Raw genomic sequence first — 16556 nt, forward strand, 5'->3', positions numbered from 1 at the left:
CCCTGCTCTGTTCTGACTACTGCCTCTTGGTCAAAGTAAAAATATATATGAATGAGTGAATGAAAACCAATTTTTAAAAAGGAGTCCCTCCTTCTGGCTCGTCTGCCTGTCTGGGCCCATGGCTCTCTGGAAGGGGCCCTTGTCTGAAACCTAATGGGCAGCATTCAGTGGACAGAATGAGGCAGAGCAGAGGCAAAGCCGCAATTCCCTCTATCCCACTCTTGGGTCCTGGTCCGTAGACTACTCTATCCCTAAGCTCCAGAAGAGAGGCAACTATGTGAACATGAGGCAACCTACTGGGGCGTGGGGTCCACAGAGGGCTGGCTAGAACAGGAAGCACCATCAGCTTATTCAGGACCACTCCCAGACTTGCTGGGGTTCTGGAATTGTGCCGTCTCCCTCTCTGAGCTCCAGCTTCTCTGGACAGATCTCCAGGCCTGTGATGCAGAGCCTCTGGCCCTCTGAAAAACGCTCTTGCCTGAGGGCCTGGTGATGCTGTCTAGCACTTGTCTTTTTGTCCCCACGGGACAGGAAGAACCCATTAGACAAATGGGGGTGTAAGAACCTGCAGCAAGTTAGCTACCAGTCACCCTGTCTTAGGACCCTGCGTTCAACCTCAGTCCACACTGCTCTCCTCTAAGGAGGTTCCGCCCAGCTGGCGAGCATTCCCTCCTGAAGGGCCTGGAGAAGGGACATGGCATCCACAGGAAATACATGAGGAGTCTCCTTGGTTAATGAATGATGCCCCAGGCAACCTTTTCTTTTTGCTTTAATACACACATACCGCTGGGGAAAGAGAAAAGAGGAGATGGCAAGGAAAAGGGTTCCTGTTTATAGGCCCCAGTTGGCAAAGAGAGATGTGCCAGCCGGGGAGGAGGTAGTGAGATAAGCCATCCAGGGAGGGGGCAGTTAGATATGCCAGCCGAGGAGGGGGCAATGGGATGCACCAGCTGGGGAGGGGGCAATGAGCCTGGAGAAGTACCAGGCGCCAGAGCACTGTGGGCCCACGTGGGCTCACAGGCAGCTCAGCACCTAATGGTCGCTCTCTTAACACAGACACTGAGTCCAAGCCTTGAGCTGGGCTGAGGGGCCAGAGCCTGGTAGGGTCGAGAACGGCTGGCCTTGTCCACCAGGCGCCTGAGCAGACTGGTCACAGAGGGACTCTACAACATTCTGAATTGAGATCTTGAACAAACTGATACAAACTTGATGCAAACTGATCAGTGTGGCCCCTGAATTTTAGGTAAAACCACTGGCTTCTTTCCATCCAGTATTACACCCACAGCACACGTATGAATCCTGCTTCTCACCCCACCATCCACCACCTGGGGCAGCCAACAGGCACACCCTGGAGACGCCTGAGCAGCGGGACTGAATTCCAGGAGGAATGAACAGGGGCTTCCACAGGAAAAAACAAAACAAAACAAAACAACCCAAACTACCTCAGGGGAAAAGCAGGGAAAGGGAAGGAGAAAGACGCCTGGAGACTCTGCAGCCAGCCCCGCGAAATGCAGGCCCTGGGGTTTTCTGCAGTCACCAGCTATTAAACACCTCATGATCACAATGGGCTAATCTCGTCATGCATGGAATTGCTGAGAGTCAGGACAATTAGATGGCAGCTAATGATGACCATTACAATCCCTCTGACTTGAGTTTCTGTCACATAAAGGCCCCTGGGTACCTCACGCCTCCACTCCAGCCAGGTTTCCTTCCCCTTGCCAGGTGTGCATGTTTCTCAGTCCCAGCCGGGCAGGAAGCCTGGGCTTGTACAGTGAACCCAGAGGAGGAAGGGAACGGAAACCCTATTAATAGCTGTACTGTCTCACTGAATGGTTCAAAATCAGAAAATGTGCTCGTCAGAGCTGTATCCTTTCTCCATACCTATTCAACCTGGATGCTGAGCAAATCATTCAAGAATCTCAACTCTGTAAAGAACAACATGACATCAGGATCAGAGGAAGACTCAATAACCTGTGTTATGCAGACGGCATAGCCTTGCTTGCAGAAAGTGAAGAATCCTTGAAGTACTTACTACAAAAGATTTCCTCCCTCCTTTAAATCCTCACACTTGTTCAACTAGTTATCTTTCTATTTCCACAATAATGGTCTTATGCAGTACTTTTCCTTATGGGACTGAGTTAGTTCACACTGCATAATGTTCTCCAGTCCCTCTCAAGTCAGATAGTAATTTACAAAATCATTGCTCCTGAGTGCTGCATAGTATTCCATCGTATGAATGTAGCACAGTTTCTCAAGCCATTCGATTATGGTTGGACATATGGGCTGTTTCCATGTTCTTGCGATGGTGAATAATGCTGCTATGAACACTGGGTAGGGATGGGCAGAGAGTGAGGGTAATCATAGGGTCACATAATTTGATGGGTGGGTAAAGGAAATTGGAAAGATTCAGTGTCAAAGACAATGTATATGGGCTTTGTAAGTAAACCAGTATAAAAAAAGTTTTTTAAAAGATCAAAGACTACAGCCTCCAGTATGAATTACAACTCAACATCAAGAAAATGTTTTAATTTTGTAAGTAAACTAGTATAATTAAACACACACACACACACACACACACAAATCTTCACCACTGGACCAATAGGCAACATCAAAATCGATGGAGAAATAACTGAAACTGTCAACAACTTTATCTTACTTGGATCCATGATGAACTCCCCTGATTGTAGCAGTCAAGAAATCAAGAGACATGTTGTAATGGGAAAATCTGCTGTCAAAGACCTCTCCAAAGTGCCAAAGAGCAAGAATACCAGTTTGAGGTGTGCCTGATCCAAGTCATGATACTTTCAATTGATTCCTATGCATCTGAATAAGGGTAACTAAAGTAGAATTGTGGTGCTGTACAAGAGTACCGAATACAACACAGACTGCCAACAGACAAATCTGCTTTGGAGTCAGGATGCCCCTTAAAGGTAAGGATGATGCAAGTTCGTTTCACATACCTTGGACATGTTGTCAGCAGGGACTAGTCCTTGGAAAAAGACATCATGCCAGGAAAGGTCCACAAAAGGGAGGAAGAACACAAAAAAGATGGACCAATACAGTGACTGCAACAAGGGGCCAGAACACGAGGTCATGGGGATGTGCAGGACAGGGCAGGCTCTGAGGTGCTGCTCACAGGGTCGCTGTGAGCCAACTCTGTGGCACTTAACGATCTCATGGAATCTTCGTGACAAAGTCGGCATTATCAGCCCTATTTTACAGAAAAAGGAATTTAGGCTCAGAAAGGTTAAGTAATCTGTCCTGAGACACACAACCCCTGAACCATGAGTAAGGGGCAACACCCAAGGAGCTCTTTGGAAGGTAGCTAGGCCCCCAGGTAGGAGGAAGTGCAAGGAAGGCCTTGGTTAGCTGAATAGCTTGGCTCCGACCTCTGGTAAGGAGCTATACTGGCAACCCAGAGGCAGGAGGTTCAATTGCACTAGCTGCTTTGTATGAGGAAGATGGACTCTCTCCTCCTGTGCAATTTACAGCCTCCAAAAACACACTGGAGGGTCAGCCAGGATCGGTTCAATTCAATGGCACATTACACCCTCCACCTCTGCTAGATCTTGGGAGCTCTTCCAAAGCAGTCTTGATATCTAGCAGCCTGGGCTCCAACCAGTTGGCCAGGGATTGCCATTTGATCCAGGATGGTGTTCTGGGGGCTCAGAAGGCCATCTGAAGCCAGGTCTGTCCAGACTGAGTTTAGCTGGGAGCATGTTCCTCTTTGATCATGTAAAATAAATATGAAGAAGAAAGAAAAAGGCTCTGTCTTATCACAATGCCCAGCCGGGGCTGCGGGGGGATGGGCTACAAGGTTCACTGTGGAGCGTGGTGATTACAAATGCATTACTTTCCTTATTGCCTACTCCAAACAGATGCTGAGGACCAATTGGTGGGGATTTAAACTGCCAGAGCCTAGAAAACATCTTGTAATTAACCACACTCAGATCAGCCACTGTTTTCCTAACAGAGCACTTTGTCCTGGAGCTCAGAGCTATGGTCCTGGCCCAGTAAGGCCAGGTTTTGCTAAAAAGTTCCTGGGCTATGATGAGATAAGAGGGGCCAGGGCATCTGGTCCAGCCACGCCTTAGAGCCCTGTCCTCTGAGGTCTCCCTCAGACACCCCATAAACACAAGCGGCCAGAACCTTTGCACAGGGTCCAGTCCCATCCCCTCAGACGTGGTGAGTTCCAAGGCCACACCAGCCATGCCTGGCCTCCAGGACCCTCGCTTGGGCACTGGCTCCTTCCTGACCACTCGCCCCACTGGGTCTCGGCTCTACCTCAATCGGTGACAAGTCAATATTCCGGAAATGAATTCATTGGACAGTTCATTTGCTGGATGAAAAACACTTGAAGCTTATTTGTTTCCCCTAACCTTTTAATTTTTTAAAAAATTATCTTATTAATTTTAATGAACATTTACAGAGATTTTTGGATTTCCATTCATATATCGTTGTACTTTTCTCCCTGCCAACCCCTCCCCTCCAGTTTGCTCTTCTCTTCAAAAGAAAAATTCCTTCATTATACAATCCCCCCCAAGTACACTCCATTATGCAACCTTCATTCTGGACTCTTGTGATAACCCTAATACCCTATCATATATTGCTTTTAAATTGTTCTCTCCCTCATCTGTTTCAATGCAGTATACATAATTTATCCAGTTTTTCTCAGTCTTACCCCAACCCTGATGTCAGTCCCATTCTACAACAGTGGCACTATAAGTACTGCTTTTTCTTTTTATCCTCAACATGGCATTTGAAGGAATGTTCAGTTGTCTCTTTCTTGGCTTCAAGCTGTTGACGCGGAAGAAGGCTGAGGGGGAGAGAGGAGCTGGTGGAGAATGAGGTGGGACTGGGAAGAGGGTACATGGGAGCAGCGGGCAGGTCAGTGGGCAGGCCGACCCAGGGCCTCAGGGAAGGCCTCAGGGGAGGGTGGGTGAGACCCTGCTCCAGCAGTCACCTGCCCTCTGAGGCCTGCTGGCAGAGTACAGTCTTAAAGGTCCCCATTCCTGCTAGGCACAGGAGCCCACTTTGCACTGTGTGCAGACTTTTCTGTGTGGAACTGAATTATCTTTCAATGACATCAAACCCAAAACTCAAATTCATTGCCGCTGAATCAGAACTGCCTCATAGCTGACTCTCCAGTGGGTTTTCAGAGGTAGTGATTCACATGACTGGAGACTGTTCATCTTTTCCCCACAGAGCAGCAGGTGGATTCAAACCAGACACCTTCGGGTTAAAAGTGCAATACCCTATGGTGTAGACCACCAGAGTTGTGGTGCACAGAAGGTAAGCTCTTTCTTGGCTGCTGCCAAAGGGTTGGCAATTCTAACCTACCAGCTGCTCCACAGGTGAAAGGTGAAAGGTTACAACCTCAGAAACCCCATGGGACAATTCTCCTCTGGCTTATAAGGTCACTGAGTTTCAACAGCTAAGTGAAAACATAAAAGATACACACAGGTATGAGTTTTACGATGAAAACTATGATGAACACCTGTTCTGCCCTGGCACTCCCTGTGTTTTCATGGCATCGCGAGGGTCCAGAACCCTGAGCACCTCAGCCTTCTGTGTCTGCAGTGCTAATATGGCACAGAAACCCTGCTGATGCAGCAGAAGCAGCTGTGGGCCTCCTGTGCCCAGACTCCGCTGCCCATGAGTTCAGGTTAGGGTTTCCTGGGGCGGGGCCAAGTGGTGAGCTGAGCATCACTACTCAGGCCTGCCTTGATCAGGTTTGGCTGGGGCTCACTCATCTGGGTAAGCCCTGAGATGGAGCCTGGGGAACGAGGCAGAGCCTGGTTGGGGAAAGGCAGACAAGAAGGTTGCTCCTGACAAAAATGATATAGGGTCAAACATCAAAAGCTGGCAAGGATGTGGAGAAATTGGAACCCTTCTTCACTGTTGGTGGAAGTGTAAAATGGTGCAGCCACTAAGGAAGGCTGTATGGCGCTTTTTCAAAAAGTTGCAAATAGAAATGCCATTTGACCCAGCAATTCCACTACTGGGAATATACACTACTGGGAATATACCCCACAGAAACTATAACCACCACCCAAGCAGATATATGTACACCTATGTTTATCACGCCTTTGTTCACAATAGCAAAGAGTTGGAAACAAGTGCCCATCAACAAACAAATGGATAGAGAAGCTGTGGTATATTCACACAATGGATTACTACGCTGCATTGAAAAACAACGAACTCATGCAATATTATTCAAAATGGGTGATCCTGGAGGACATTATGCTGAGTGAAGTATCTCAGTCACAAAAGGGCAAATACTGCATAGTGCCACTGTTGTAAAACAGAACTGACATAGGGGTGGAGGGGGAGTCTGAGAAAGATGGGTTCAATAATGTATACTGCACTGAAACAGATGAGAGAGAGAATTCTTTAAAAGGCATATATGATTAGGTATTATTATTATGACATGAGTCCAGAACGAAGGCTGCATAGTGAAGTGGACTTAGGAGGAGGGATTGAATAACAATGAAAGAATTTTTCTTTTACTTTTCAAAGAGAAGAATGAACTGGGAGTGGGGTGGGCAGGGAGAAAAGTACAACAATGAATAAATGGAAATCCAAAATCTCTGTAAATTTTCATTAAAATTAATAATTATGGAAAAAATTACAAAAAAATTATATAGGGTGCCAGAAGGGCAACTGTTTTTGTCTGAGGGGATTTAGAAGGAGTCTGTGGGCCTCTTGGGTCTGAGATGAGAGGGGAACAGGCATTCCTACCTGAGGTGTCAGCAGGCGCACAGAATGTAGACTGGACCCTGATGGTGTAGTGGAGGTGAGTGAAACAAAAAAAGAGAATGTTGCAGGCAGGTAGACCAAGGGGGTGCACAGAGAGCAGAGCAGAGGAAGGCAGTGGGTCAGTGCTCAGCAAGAGGAGTGATAACCACAGTAACACGTGACATTGGTGCTCCCCCACCCCATGGGGCATCCCGGCATAGCTGGGGATGGGGAGGAGTCGGCCCTGCTGATCTGTCCTGGAAGAAGAGGACACAGGCCCAGAGAGGGCCAGACATCAGGGGTAGAAGGTGCCATCAGCCGTCTGTCCTTCAGGGACATACAGAGAGACATACAGTGTCTCCGGAGCATCCTAAGTACAGGTAGGGGAGAAAGAAGGGTGAGTTAGTATGAGGCCAGGCAGGCAGCAGCTGCAGTGACAATGTGCTGAGGGCAGGTGGCTCCGTGAGCCTGGTGATGGCCCTGTCAGTACTGCAGCCCATGTCTATCTGTCTGTCCACTGACAGTGCCTCTTGGGCTCCCACTGGTAGTGACACAAGCAACCTCATCCATGAGATCAGCTGCTGGGCTCCGTCCACAGAAGGCAAGGCAGCTGATGGCAGGACTGGTCACAGCCACAGGAAAGGAGGGCACAGACACTCCATTCCAGGCCAGGGTCAGCGGATGGAGGCAGGATCGGGGGGTCTCCAGCCCTCTGTGTCTGTCCTTTCTTCACCTTCACAGTCCTCGGGCAGCTGGCACAGGCCTCAGGTCACAGAATCAGCTGGTTTAGAGCCTGCTGTGGTGGTGGGCAGAGCACATCTACACCAGCCCTCACCACCACTGCTGCTTCCCTCCCGAATATTTCCTGTCTACCAAGTGAGGTTCAAGTCCGAGATGCCGCTCTGCTGTGGACATAGAAAAGGCCTGGGAAGCACACCACTGATCTCGCCTCTGCTCTCCCACCCAGCCTCGCCCCTCACAACTCCCCTGTAGCCCCGCCATCTAACCACACCCCCAGACTCTTCCATCACTCACAGGGCCCACAGCCTGCAGGGAAAGGTCGTCCTGGCACTGGGTCCTGCCCACACCTCCAGCCCCATCTCTCACTTCCTCCTCAGATGCCGGCAAGACTCAGGCACATTCAGCAAAACAGCGTAACAGTGTTAAGAGCTGGCCTTGGGGAGTCCGATGGGTTCAAGTTCCAGCTCCCCTGTGTCATGTGGGGCACGCTGTTCTGTGACTCATTCACATAGTCTGCACAATGCAAATAACAACAACAATGGGAGTAATAACAACTTCACCTTCCAGGGTCACCATTAAGGTCAAACAAGTGCAATGTGGTTGTCACACCAAGAGTGACCACCTGCAAAACGCCCTTCATTTTAAGGTGGCTTCTGCCTGCATCTGTCTGCCTAAGTTGGGGAGACCACACCTCATTCTTCTGTTGCCTTTCTGGGCACACCTCTCTCCTGGACCGCTGGCACCTAGAAGGCAGAGAAGATTTTTCACTCAGGTCTGTTCCTCACTGCTCAGGGCAAGACCTGGAATAGGATCCATCTGCTCAGCCAGTTCACTGAGTAACACAGTCCGGGAGGCTGGAGGTAACAGTGGTGCAGAAACAGATCTTGCCAAGCTGACCTTCTGTGGCAGCCAACCAGTAAATGAGCAAACAGTGCAACAAAATACCTAGAACAGGCAAATGCACAGGGACAAAAGTGGACAAGTGATTCCAAGCACTGGAAAATGGAGGGAATGGGGAGTTGTTCTTCATGGGTTCAGAGTAGTGTGGGGCAATTAAAAGTTTTGGAAATATGTGGAAATGGTGGCAGAATACAGTGAGTTTAATGAATGCCACTAATGTGTACTTCTACAATAGCTAAAATGGCAAATTTTACATGATAGATATTGGTGGGATAGCGGTAAGGAGAGAGCTCTAGTAGAGTAGTGGAAAGAAGCTGCATTGCAATCCTGAAGGCACACAGTTTGAGGCCACCAGCTGCTCCATGGGAGAAGGAAGGGCACTCTCCTCCTGTGCGATTAACAGCCTCTGAAAACCCACTGGAGGGTCAGCTATGGGTCGGTTCTGACTCGACGGTACACAACAACACAAAACAGTGGTAAGGAACAGAGAACTACCAGAAACACAAGCTGTGTTTAGAAGAGGCTATGGCACTACCTTGGCTTTTGTTCCCATTCCAAAGAAAGGTGACCCAACAGCGTGTGGAAACCATAGAACAATATCATTGATTTCACATGCAAGCAAGATTCTACCGAAGATTAGCCAAAAATGACTGGAACAGCACATCAGCTGAGAACTTCCAGAAGTCCAGGCTGGGTTTAGAAGGGGTCATGGTACTAGGGATATTGTAGCTAATGTTAGATGGATCTTAGCTGAAAGCAGGGAATACCAGAAGAATGTATATCTGTGTTACATTGATTATGCAAAGGCGTTTGACTGTGTGGACCATAACAAGCTGTGGCTGACTCTGAAAAGAATGGGAATCCCAGAACACTTGTTCATGCTAATGCGAAACCTGTACTTGGACCAAGAGATAATCGTCAGAACAGAGCAGGGAAACACTGCATGGTTCAGAATTGGGAAGGGCGTACACCAGGGATGTGTCCTGTCTCCATACCTCTTCAACATGTATGCAGAACAGATTATCCAGGAGGCGGGGCTCTATGAGGAAAAATGTGGGGTCAAGATTGGTGGAAGATCTATCAACAATTTGTGTTATGCAGATGACACAACCCTGCTTGCTGAAACTGAGGAGGACCTGAAATGCTTGCTGCAGAGGGTCAAGGACTGCAGCCTTCAATATGGATTGAGGCTCAATGTCAAGAAGATAAAGATTCTCACCACTGGACTAAATGGCAGCATCAGAATGGATGGTGAAGAGATTGAGATGGCTCCATGGTCAACACTCTTGGCACCAGAAGCCAGGAAATAAAAAAACATATTGTGATGGGAAAGTCTGCTGTTAGGGACCTCTCCAGGGTACTGAAGAACAATGGTATTACTCTTGAGACTAAGGTGTGTCTGATACAGGCTATGGTCTTTGCAATCACTTGTTATGCATCAAAGAGTTGGACAATGACTAGGGAGAACAGAAGGAGAATTGATGCCTTTGAGCTGTGATGCTGGAGAAGAGTATTGAATATACCATGGATTGCCAAGAAAACAAATAGATTCACCCTAGAGAGGGTTAAACTAGGGTTAAACATCCTAGAGAGGCTGATCCTTGGAGGCAAGGATTCTGGGGCTTTGTCTGACATACTTTGGACATGTAAGCAGGTCCTTGGAGACGGACATCATACTTGGGAGGGTGGAGGGATGGTGCAGAAGGGGAAGACCCTCAATGAGGTAGATTGATTCAGTGCCTAGGGTAATCAGGATGGGGATGTCAGAGGCAGTGCGATTGGCACAGGATAGAGCAGGGTTTAGGGCTGTTGTACATAGGGTCACTATGAGTCGCAACGGACTTAATGGCACTTAACAACAACAATGGCACTAGGGACATCACTGCCAGGGTCAGATGGATCCTGGCTGAAAGCAGAGAGTATCAGAAGAATCTCTATCTGTGTTTCATTGACTATGCAAAGGCACTTGACTGTGTGGAGCACAACAAACTGTGATTAACCATAAGAATGGTAATCCCAGAACAGATGATTGTGCTCATGTGAAACCTATACCTGGACGAGGAAACAGTTGTTAGAGCGGAGTAAGGAAACACTACATGGTTCAAAATTAGAAAGAGAGTGTGTCAAGGATGCATCCTGTCCCGTATCTTTTCCATCTATATGCAGAACAGATCATTCTGGAGGCTAGAATTTATGAAGAGGAATGTGGTGTTAGGATTGAAGGAAGATTCATCAACAACCTGTGTTAGCTGATGACACATCCTTGCTGGCTGAACCTGAGGAGGATCTGAAGCTCCTGCTGCAGGAAGACAAGGACTGTAGCCTTCAATGTGGACTGAAGCTCAATACTGAGAAGGCAAAGATTCTCACCACTGGGCCAAATGGAAGCACTATGATAGATGAGATTGAGGGTGTTAACCATTTCAGCTTGCCTGGTTCCAAAATCAACACCTTTGGCACCAGCAATCAGAACATCAAAAGGCAAACTTCATTGGGAAAATATGCAGTCAGGTACCTCTCCAGAGTACTGAAGAGCAAAGATGTTAGTCTGGAGACTAAGGTGTGCCTTATTCAGGCTATTATGTTTGCAATTAATTGCTGTACATCAGAGATCTGGACAGTGACCAAGAATGACAGAAGAATTGATGTCTCTGATTTGGGCAGTGGCCAGGACGGACCAGTGCTTAGAGAAGGATATCATGCTTGGAAGGATGGAGGGAACAGTGCAGGAGAAGACGACCTCGGATAAGATGGACTGACAGAGTAACTGCGACAATGGGGATAGGTGTGTTGGAGACAGTGAGACTGGCTCAGGACAGTGCGGGTTTCACTGTGAGTCACAAGTGACTCAATGGCGCAGAACAACAACAACAGTTGTAAGGAATTGTGTTGCCAATCCAAAGGTACTTGCTTTGAATCCACCAGCTAAAGACAATCTTCTCTCTTGTGATTTATAGTCTCTGAAAACCCCTTGGAGGGCCAGCCATGAGTTGGTTCTGACTCAACAACAACAACAACAATAACAATAACATATTCTATTACAATAAGTGAAAAACTAGAACTATTACTATTCAGCAGCAGGTTAGATGGAGACAAGTGAAGGAGACAAATACAGCAGGAACACCCAGGACGCATCAGTGGGGTCTGTAGTGGGGATCTGGTTTAGAGAAAGCCATTCTGGGAAGGCGGCCGCTGGGCCAAGGCATGGAGGGAGGGATGGGGGCCCCATGGGCAGCCCCCGAATAGATGAATGCCGTGGTCGTGGGGAACGGGCACCCAGCTCTAGTCCACAGAGAAGCTCACACCTCTCTCACACGCCGCCTAGCCTCTAGGCCAGGCGTGCCCATCAGAGCAGCGGTTACCATACGACATGGTAATCAGTGCTGCGGTAGTTACAGTGTGAAGGGGGGGATGACCTTAATTAAGACACCATTAATTAAGCTGTTGGCACAGTAAATGACCTCAATGGTTAGCAAGTTTCACTAAAGAACTGAGATTTAGATTTTGGCAGTCTCGTGATTTCGCCCATTGATGAACTCACCCTCTCCTGCTCTGGCTGTCTCCGTCTCCTCAGTCTCTGTGCCACCCACAAGTGGTGTCCCAGGCTGGGACCTGCCTGCCTCTTCAAGTGTCTGGATTTGTCATTGCTGTTCTGAGGGTAATCAGAGCAGACGCTCACGGGGCTGGGAGGGTCCAGAGAAAGAAACAAGGGCAGGAGGCAGGAGGAGGCATGGTTCCCTCCCCTTCATAGCAGAGAAGGGACAAGCCCATCCAGGTGTAGCATGTAGCAAACTAGGGAAAGGGCACTGTCCCCAGACACATCACAGGAAACAGCTGTGTCACCGTAGACTAGCCTTCACCTGTGATGGTTAACATTGCATCTTAAAGCATCCATGGTCCTCAGTATAATGCAACTGTCCCACGTGTTGTAAATTATTTTTTTTAATGTGTGTACCGTCAAATCATCAACCCTGCTTGCTGAAACTGAGGAGGACCTCATGGACTTGCTGCGGAAGGTCAAGGACTGCAGCCTTCAGTACGGACTGAGGCTCAATGTCAAGAAGACAAAGATTCTCACCACTGGACCAATTTGCAGCGTCAGGATGGATGGCGAAGAGATTGAGATTGTTCACAGCTTCAGTTTGCTCGGCTCCACAGTCAACACTCTTGGCACCAGCAGTCAGGAAATCAAAAAGCATATCACAATGGGAAAGTCTGCTGTTAGAGACCTCTCTAAAGTACTCAAGAGCAACAGTGTCTCTCTGGAGACTAAGGTGTGCCTGATACAGCCCATGGTCTTTGCAATCACTTGTTATGCATCAGAGAGTTGGACAATGACTAGGGAGGACAGGAGAGTTGATGCCTTTGAGCTGTGGTGCTGGAGAAGAGTATTGAATGTACCATGGACTGCCAGGAAAACAAACAGATTCATCTTGGAGAGGATTAAACCAAGCAACTCCTTGGAGGCAAGGATTCTGGGGCTTCGTCTGACATACTTTGGACATGTTGCCAGGAGGGACGGGTCCTTGGAGAGGGACATCAGAGGGACATCATGCTTGGGAGGGTGGAGGGACAGCACAGGAGGGGAAGACTCTCTATGAGATGGATTGATTCGGTGACTGGGTTAATCGGGATGGGTGTGTCAGAAGCAGTGCGGTTGGCGCAGGATAGAGCAGGGTTTAGGGCTGTTGTGCATAGGGTCGCTATGAGTCGCAAACGACTCGACAGCACATAACAACAACAACCGTCAAATCGGATCTGACTGGTACAGGAGGCAATTATTCCTCCTTCTTCAGCAGAGCATGTAAATTCTGACCTCCATCATGTTAAAGATAAGATCAGCCATAAGGCTTAATGGGATGTCTCCTCAGGGCTGTGGTCTGCACTGGATACCTGTCTGGACTCTCAGGCAAAAGCTACAGAGTTTTTGGCCCAATTTGCACCTGGATGTATGAACTACTTGAACCAGCGGCCTTGCTGACTTTGGACTCATCACTCTCTAAAAGCCAGTTCCCTGTGATCTTGCTCTTCCACAACATCCTTTGGACTCATAAGCTGGCAGCCTCCAAAGCCAGCAGCTTGAGATCCTGCCTGCCTGTTGTCAACCTTCACTCATAAGCCTTCCCAAATGCCTCTCTTTGGGGTCTAACCCACACACATGGGATTTGCTAGCCTCTCCAAGCTATTTCCAGAGATAAGGTGTTTCTCTCTCTCGCTCGCTCTCTCTGTCTCTCTGTCTCTCTCTCTCTCCCTCCTTCCCTCTTCCTCCCTCCCTCCTTTTGTCCCTCTTTCTCTCGCCCCCTCCTTTTCTCTCTCTGCTTCACTCATATTATTTCTCTCGAGAACTCACCCTAAGACACTAGCCTTCTCAAAACCTTGGCTTCTGCCTTCATAAAGTAGGTCAATAACGATGAATTTACGGCAGTTGGTGGGACTCAGCGGGCAGCTGATTGGAGGATGTTTGGAAGCCAAACAGGGCAGCTTGTTGTCAGCTTTAATGCTGTTATGCTTGAGAGTTCAGCTACTATTCAAGTTAAAAACCCCGGATGTACTCAAATCCTCATCATCTATGCACATGTACGTGATGGGAGCAAGATGTGAGCAGATACATGGATGAGCACGGGGCCTGAAATGGTTAAGATGGTGAGCAAGCATGAACTTAACTGGCAAGGCTTGCTGTGGGTCTCAAAACCCTCCTCTAAACAGAGGAACAGCAGCTGCTTCTCAGGCAACCCTTTCCCACCCAAGCATCTGACATCCCTTACACACTTGAGAGTCTTCAAGACTCTCAAGAGAAGGAGAAGGAGAAGGAGAAGGAGAAGAAGAAAGAGAAAGAGAAAGAGAAAGAAAGAGACAGAGAAGGAGAAGGAGAAGGAGAAGGAGAAGGAGAAAGAGAAAGAGAAAGAGAAAGAGAAAGAGAAAGAGAAAGAGAAAGAGAAAGAGAAGGGTGAAAAGACCCACAGGAATAGGGGGCTACGGCTTGGTTTCTGACACATGTATGCAGCCCAGCTTCCCTCTCAGGTAAACAAGAGGTGTAATCCATGGCCAGCAAGCCTGCCAGAGGACACCTGGGCCACAGGCTGACTGGTAAGACTCTCTAAGGAGGGGTGCTGGGATATGTTGTCATTTGTATCCTGGCATGATTACTCCTGGATGGGCTTGGGTAAGGCTTTCAGGCTAAACAGAAACACACAGAGCAGCAGCAGCAGCAATTACACGTTAACATAATTTAGAAATTAAAAAATCTTTTTGCCTGAGCTCTACTCCAGATCTGCGCAATCAAAGCCAGTGGGTTCTAATATAGCTCCTGGGCTGAAATTTCCCACCCCTGTTCGAGGGACGTTCATGGCTCCAGGAGATCCTTGCTGGACCTCAGTTTTCCCAAGTCTACAGCAGGAGTCTGCCCAGGTAAGGCTACTGTGAGGATTACACTGCCCAGCAGTGCAGAAGTTCTGGCCAAGAACTCTAATTACAGACGGGCTGCTGCATTTAATCATAATGGTGAGTCCACTCCCCATGAGAGTTTCACAGTCCCCCAGGGAGGCCTCTTACACCAGGCTCTTGGGGCAGCAAAGGTGTGACAGACAGGAGACAGCTACCTTTAGAAGACCTATTCCTGGTGACTGGTGACTGCTACGGAGCTCCAGGAAAGGCTTTACTATTTGTTACCAAAAATACAGCCAGGGCCTTGTCACCAGAGCGCGAACTGCAGTATGCCACTGCTCACATCAACAAACCAACGTGTGTGCTCTTCCACTAAAATGGCAAGTGAAAAACACAGCCCAAGAGGCCCCCACCCTCACCCACAGGCTTCCACCTGGGGCTGCTGACTCAGAGAGAGGTATGTTTACCTTCCTTCATGCTCCAACAGTGAGGAGCTGCCCCCTCCCTTGGAGGAGAGTGGGGGCTGTGTAATTCAGAGCTCCACGGGGCCTTTGCCATGGTTCAGGGGCTCCAGTACATTGTGAGGCCTTGGGGTGCTCCTGAGGTACCCCCTGCATATTGCTCCAGGCCTCCTTTCCTAACCAGCCGCAGCTCTCTAAGCATGAAAGGTGTGAGGACCCACAACAGCTTCATACAACTGGGCCGGCTGCCTCTAGCAGCTGGCGGCGTAAAGCTGGCCCACAGTCCCCGTGGTCTGGAGGCCTTGAGAAGGGACCAGTGAGCAAAGGCCATGGACACTAGAAGATCACACAGGAGAGCCCCCTGGGATTTGAGAAGAGCCAGCATACGAGGCCTACTGCCCATGAGAAGCCTGGCTGAACCAGGCCCAGGCTTCAGTTTCCATAAATACTCAGGCCTTGTGATGTCACCGCCCCATGCAGACTGAAGCAGCGGCTGGCACTGGGCCCAGCAGACAGGCATCCAGCCACCAGCCCACAGAACACCTGGAGGCACTGTTGCCCTCTGCCCTCCTGCCTGGAGGGCACATCCTCTTGCCCTCTGCATCAGCTTGCATGCAGGCCCTCCATCAGCATGGCCGAAGCGCCGACCACTGCCATGCTAATAATCATCAGAGCGATTTACAAACACACACAACCATGGGTTATACCAAAAGCCAAAATGATAGCAGCCACTCCGGGGACCCAGTATATGAATGAAGAGGCACCTGGTCCTCAGAGACAGAGAATTTCACAGCTTGGTCGAGACTTGCTGACTAAGAGTCTTTTCCTCCTCATCACCACGGACAAACCCCTCTGCCGCAAGAAACAAGCGTCGTCTCTCATGCTTGCTTGGTGTCTAGGTTTCTCTGGAGCCACTGGGTTCCCTGAGCTCCCAGCCTCTCACGCCAGCTCCAAGCCCCGCTAGGCTGGAGCCCTCTACCACTTCTAGTCCCCCAGAAATCTGTGACTTATACTCACAAATAGCGTCTTCTGCAAGCCATCCTGCCTGGGGTCAGTGTTCCTGTCTTGCTCTCTCTCCAGCAAGGGAGGTTCAGCGTGGTTAAAAAAGGAGCAGGGTGCTCAGGGAGCGGAAAGGAAGAAAATGAATAAAACGGAACCAGGGAGCGAGTCACATTCCCGGGGGTGGTGGACGCATCCACGGAGGCTGGGGAGGGAGCGGTGGAGGGGTGGCAGCAGCGGGCCCTCAGCATGCAGGGCTCACACTGTGCCCAGGGCCCCGCGAGGATGTTGAGTCACCATGGTCGCCAGGTGAGGCCAGGGCATCTGCCTTGT

At 49.1% G+C, this 16556-nt stretch overlaps 1 protein-coding gene across 1 annotated transcript in view; it reads right to left on the reverse strand.

The window, feature by feature from the left end:
- IQSEC1 (IQ motif and Sec7 domain 1) overlaps positions 1–16342 on the reverse strand; it is a 222191-nt gene extending 205849 nt beyond the window's left edge. Inside the window, exon 1 of the mRNA XM_006901362.1 lies at positions 16242–16342. Within this exon, the coding sequence (XP_006901424.1) occupies positions 16242–16264 (23 nt within the window). The 5' untranslated portion in view covers positions 16265–16342. The remainder of the gene's footprint in view (positions 1–16241) is intronic.
- Positions 16343–16556: the final 214 nt, after the last annotated feature.

The sequence above is a fragment of the Elephantulus edwardii genome, unplaced genomic scaffold (genome assembly GCF_000299155.1).
Source record: "Elephantulus edwardii isolate Elephantulus edwardi_28Jun2011 unplaced genomic scaffold, EleEdw1.0 scaffold00322, whole genome shotgun sequence".
In the NCBI taxonomy this organism is placed as follows: Eukaryota; Metazoa; Chordata; class Mammalia; order Macroscelidea; family Macroscelididae; genus Elephantulus; species Elephantulus edwardii.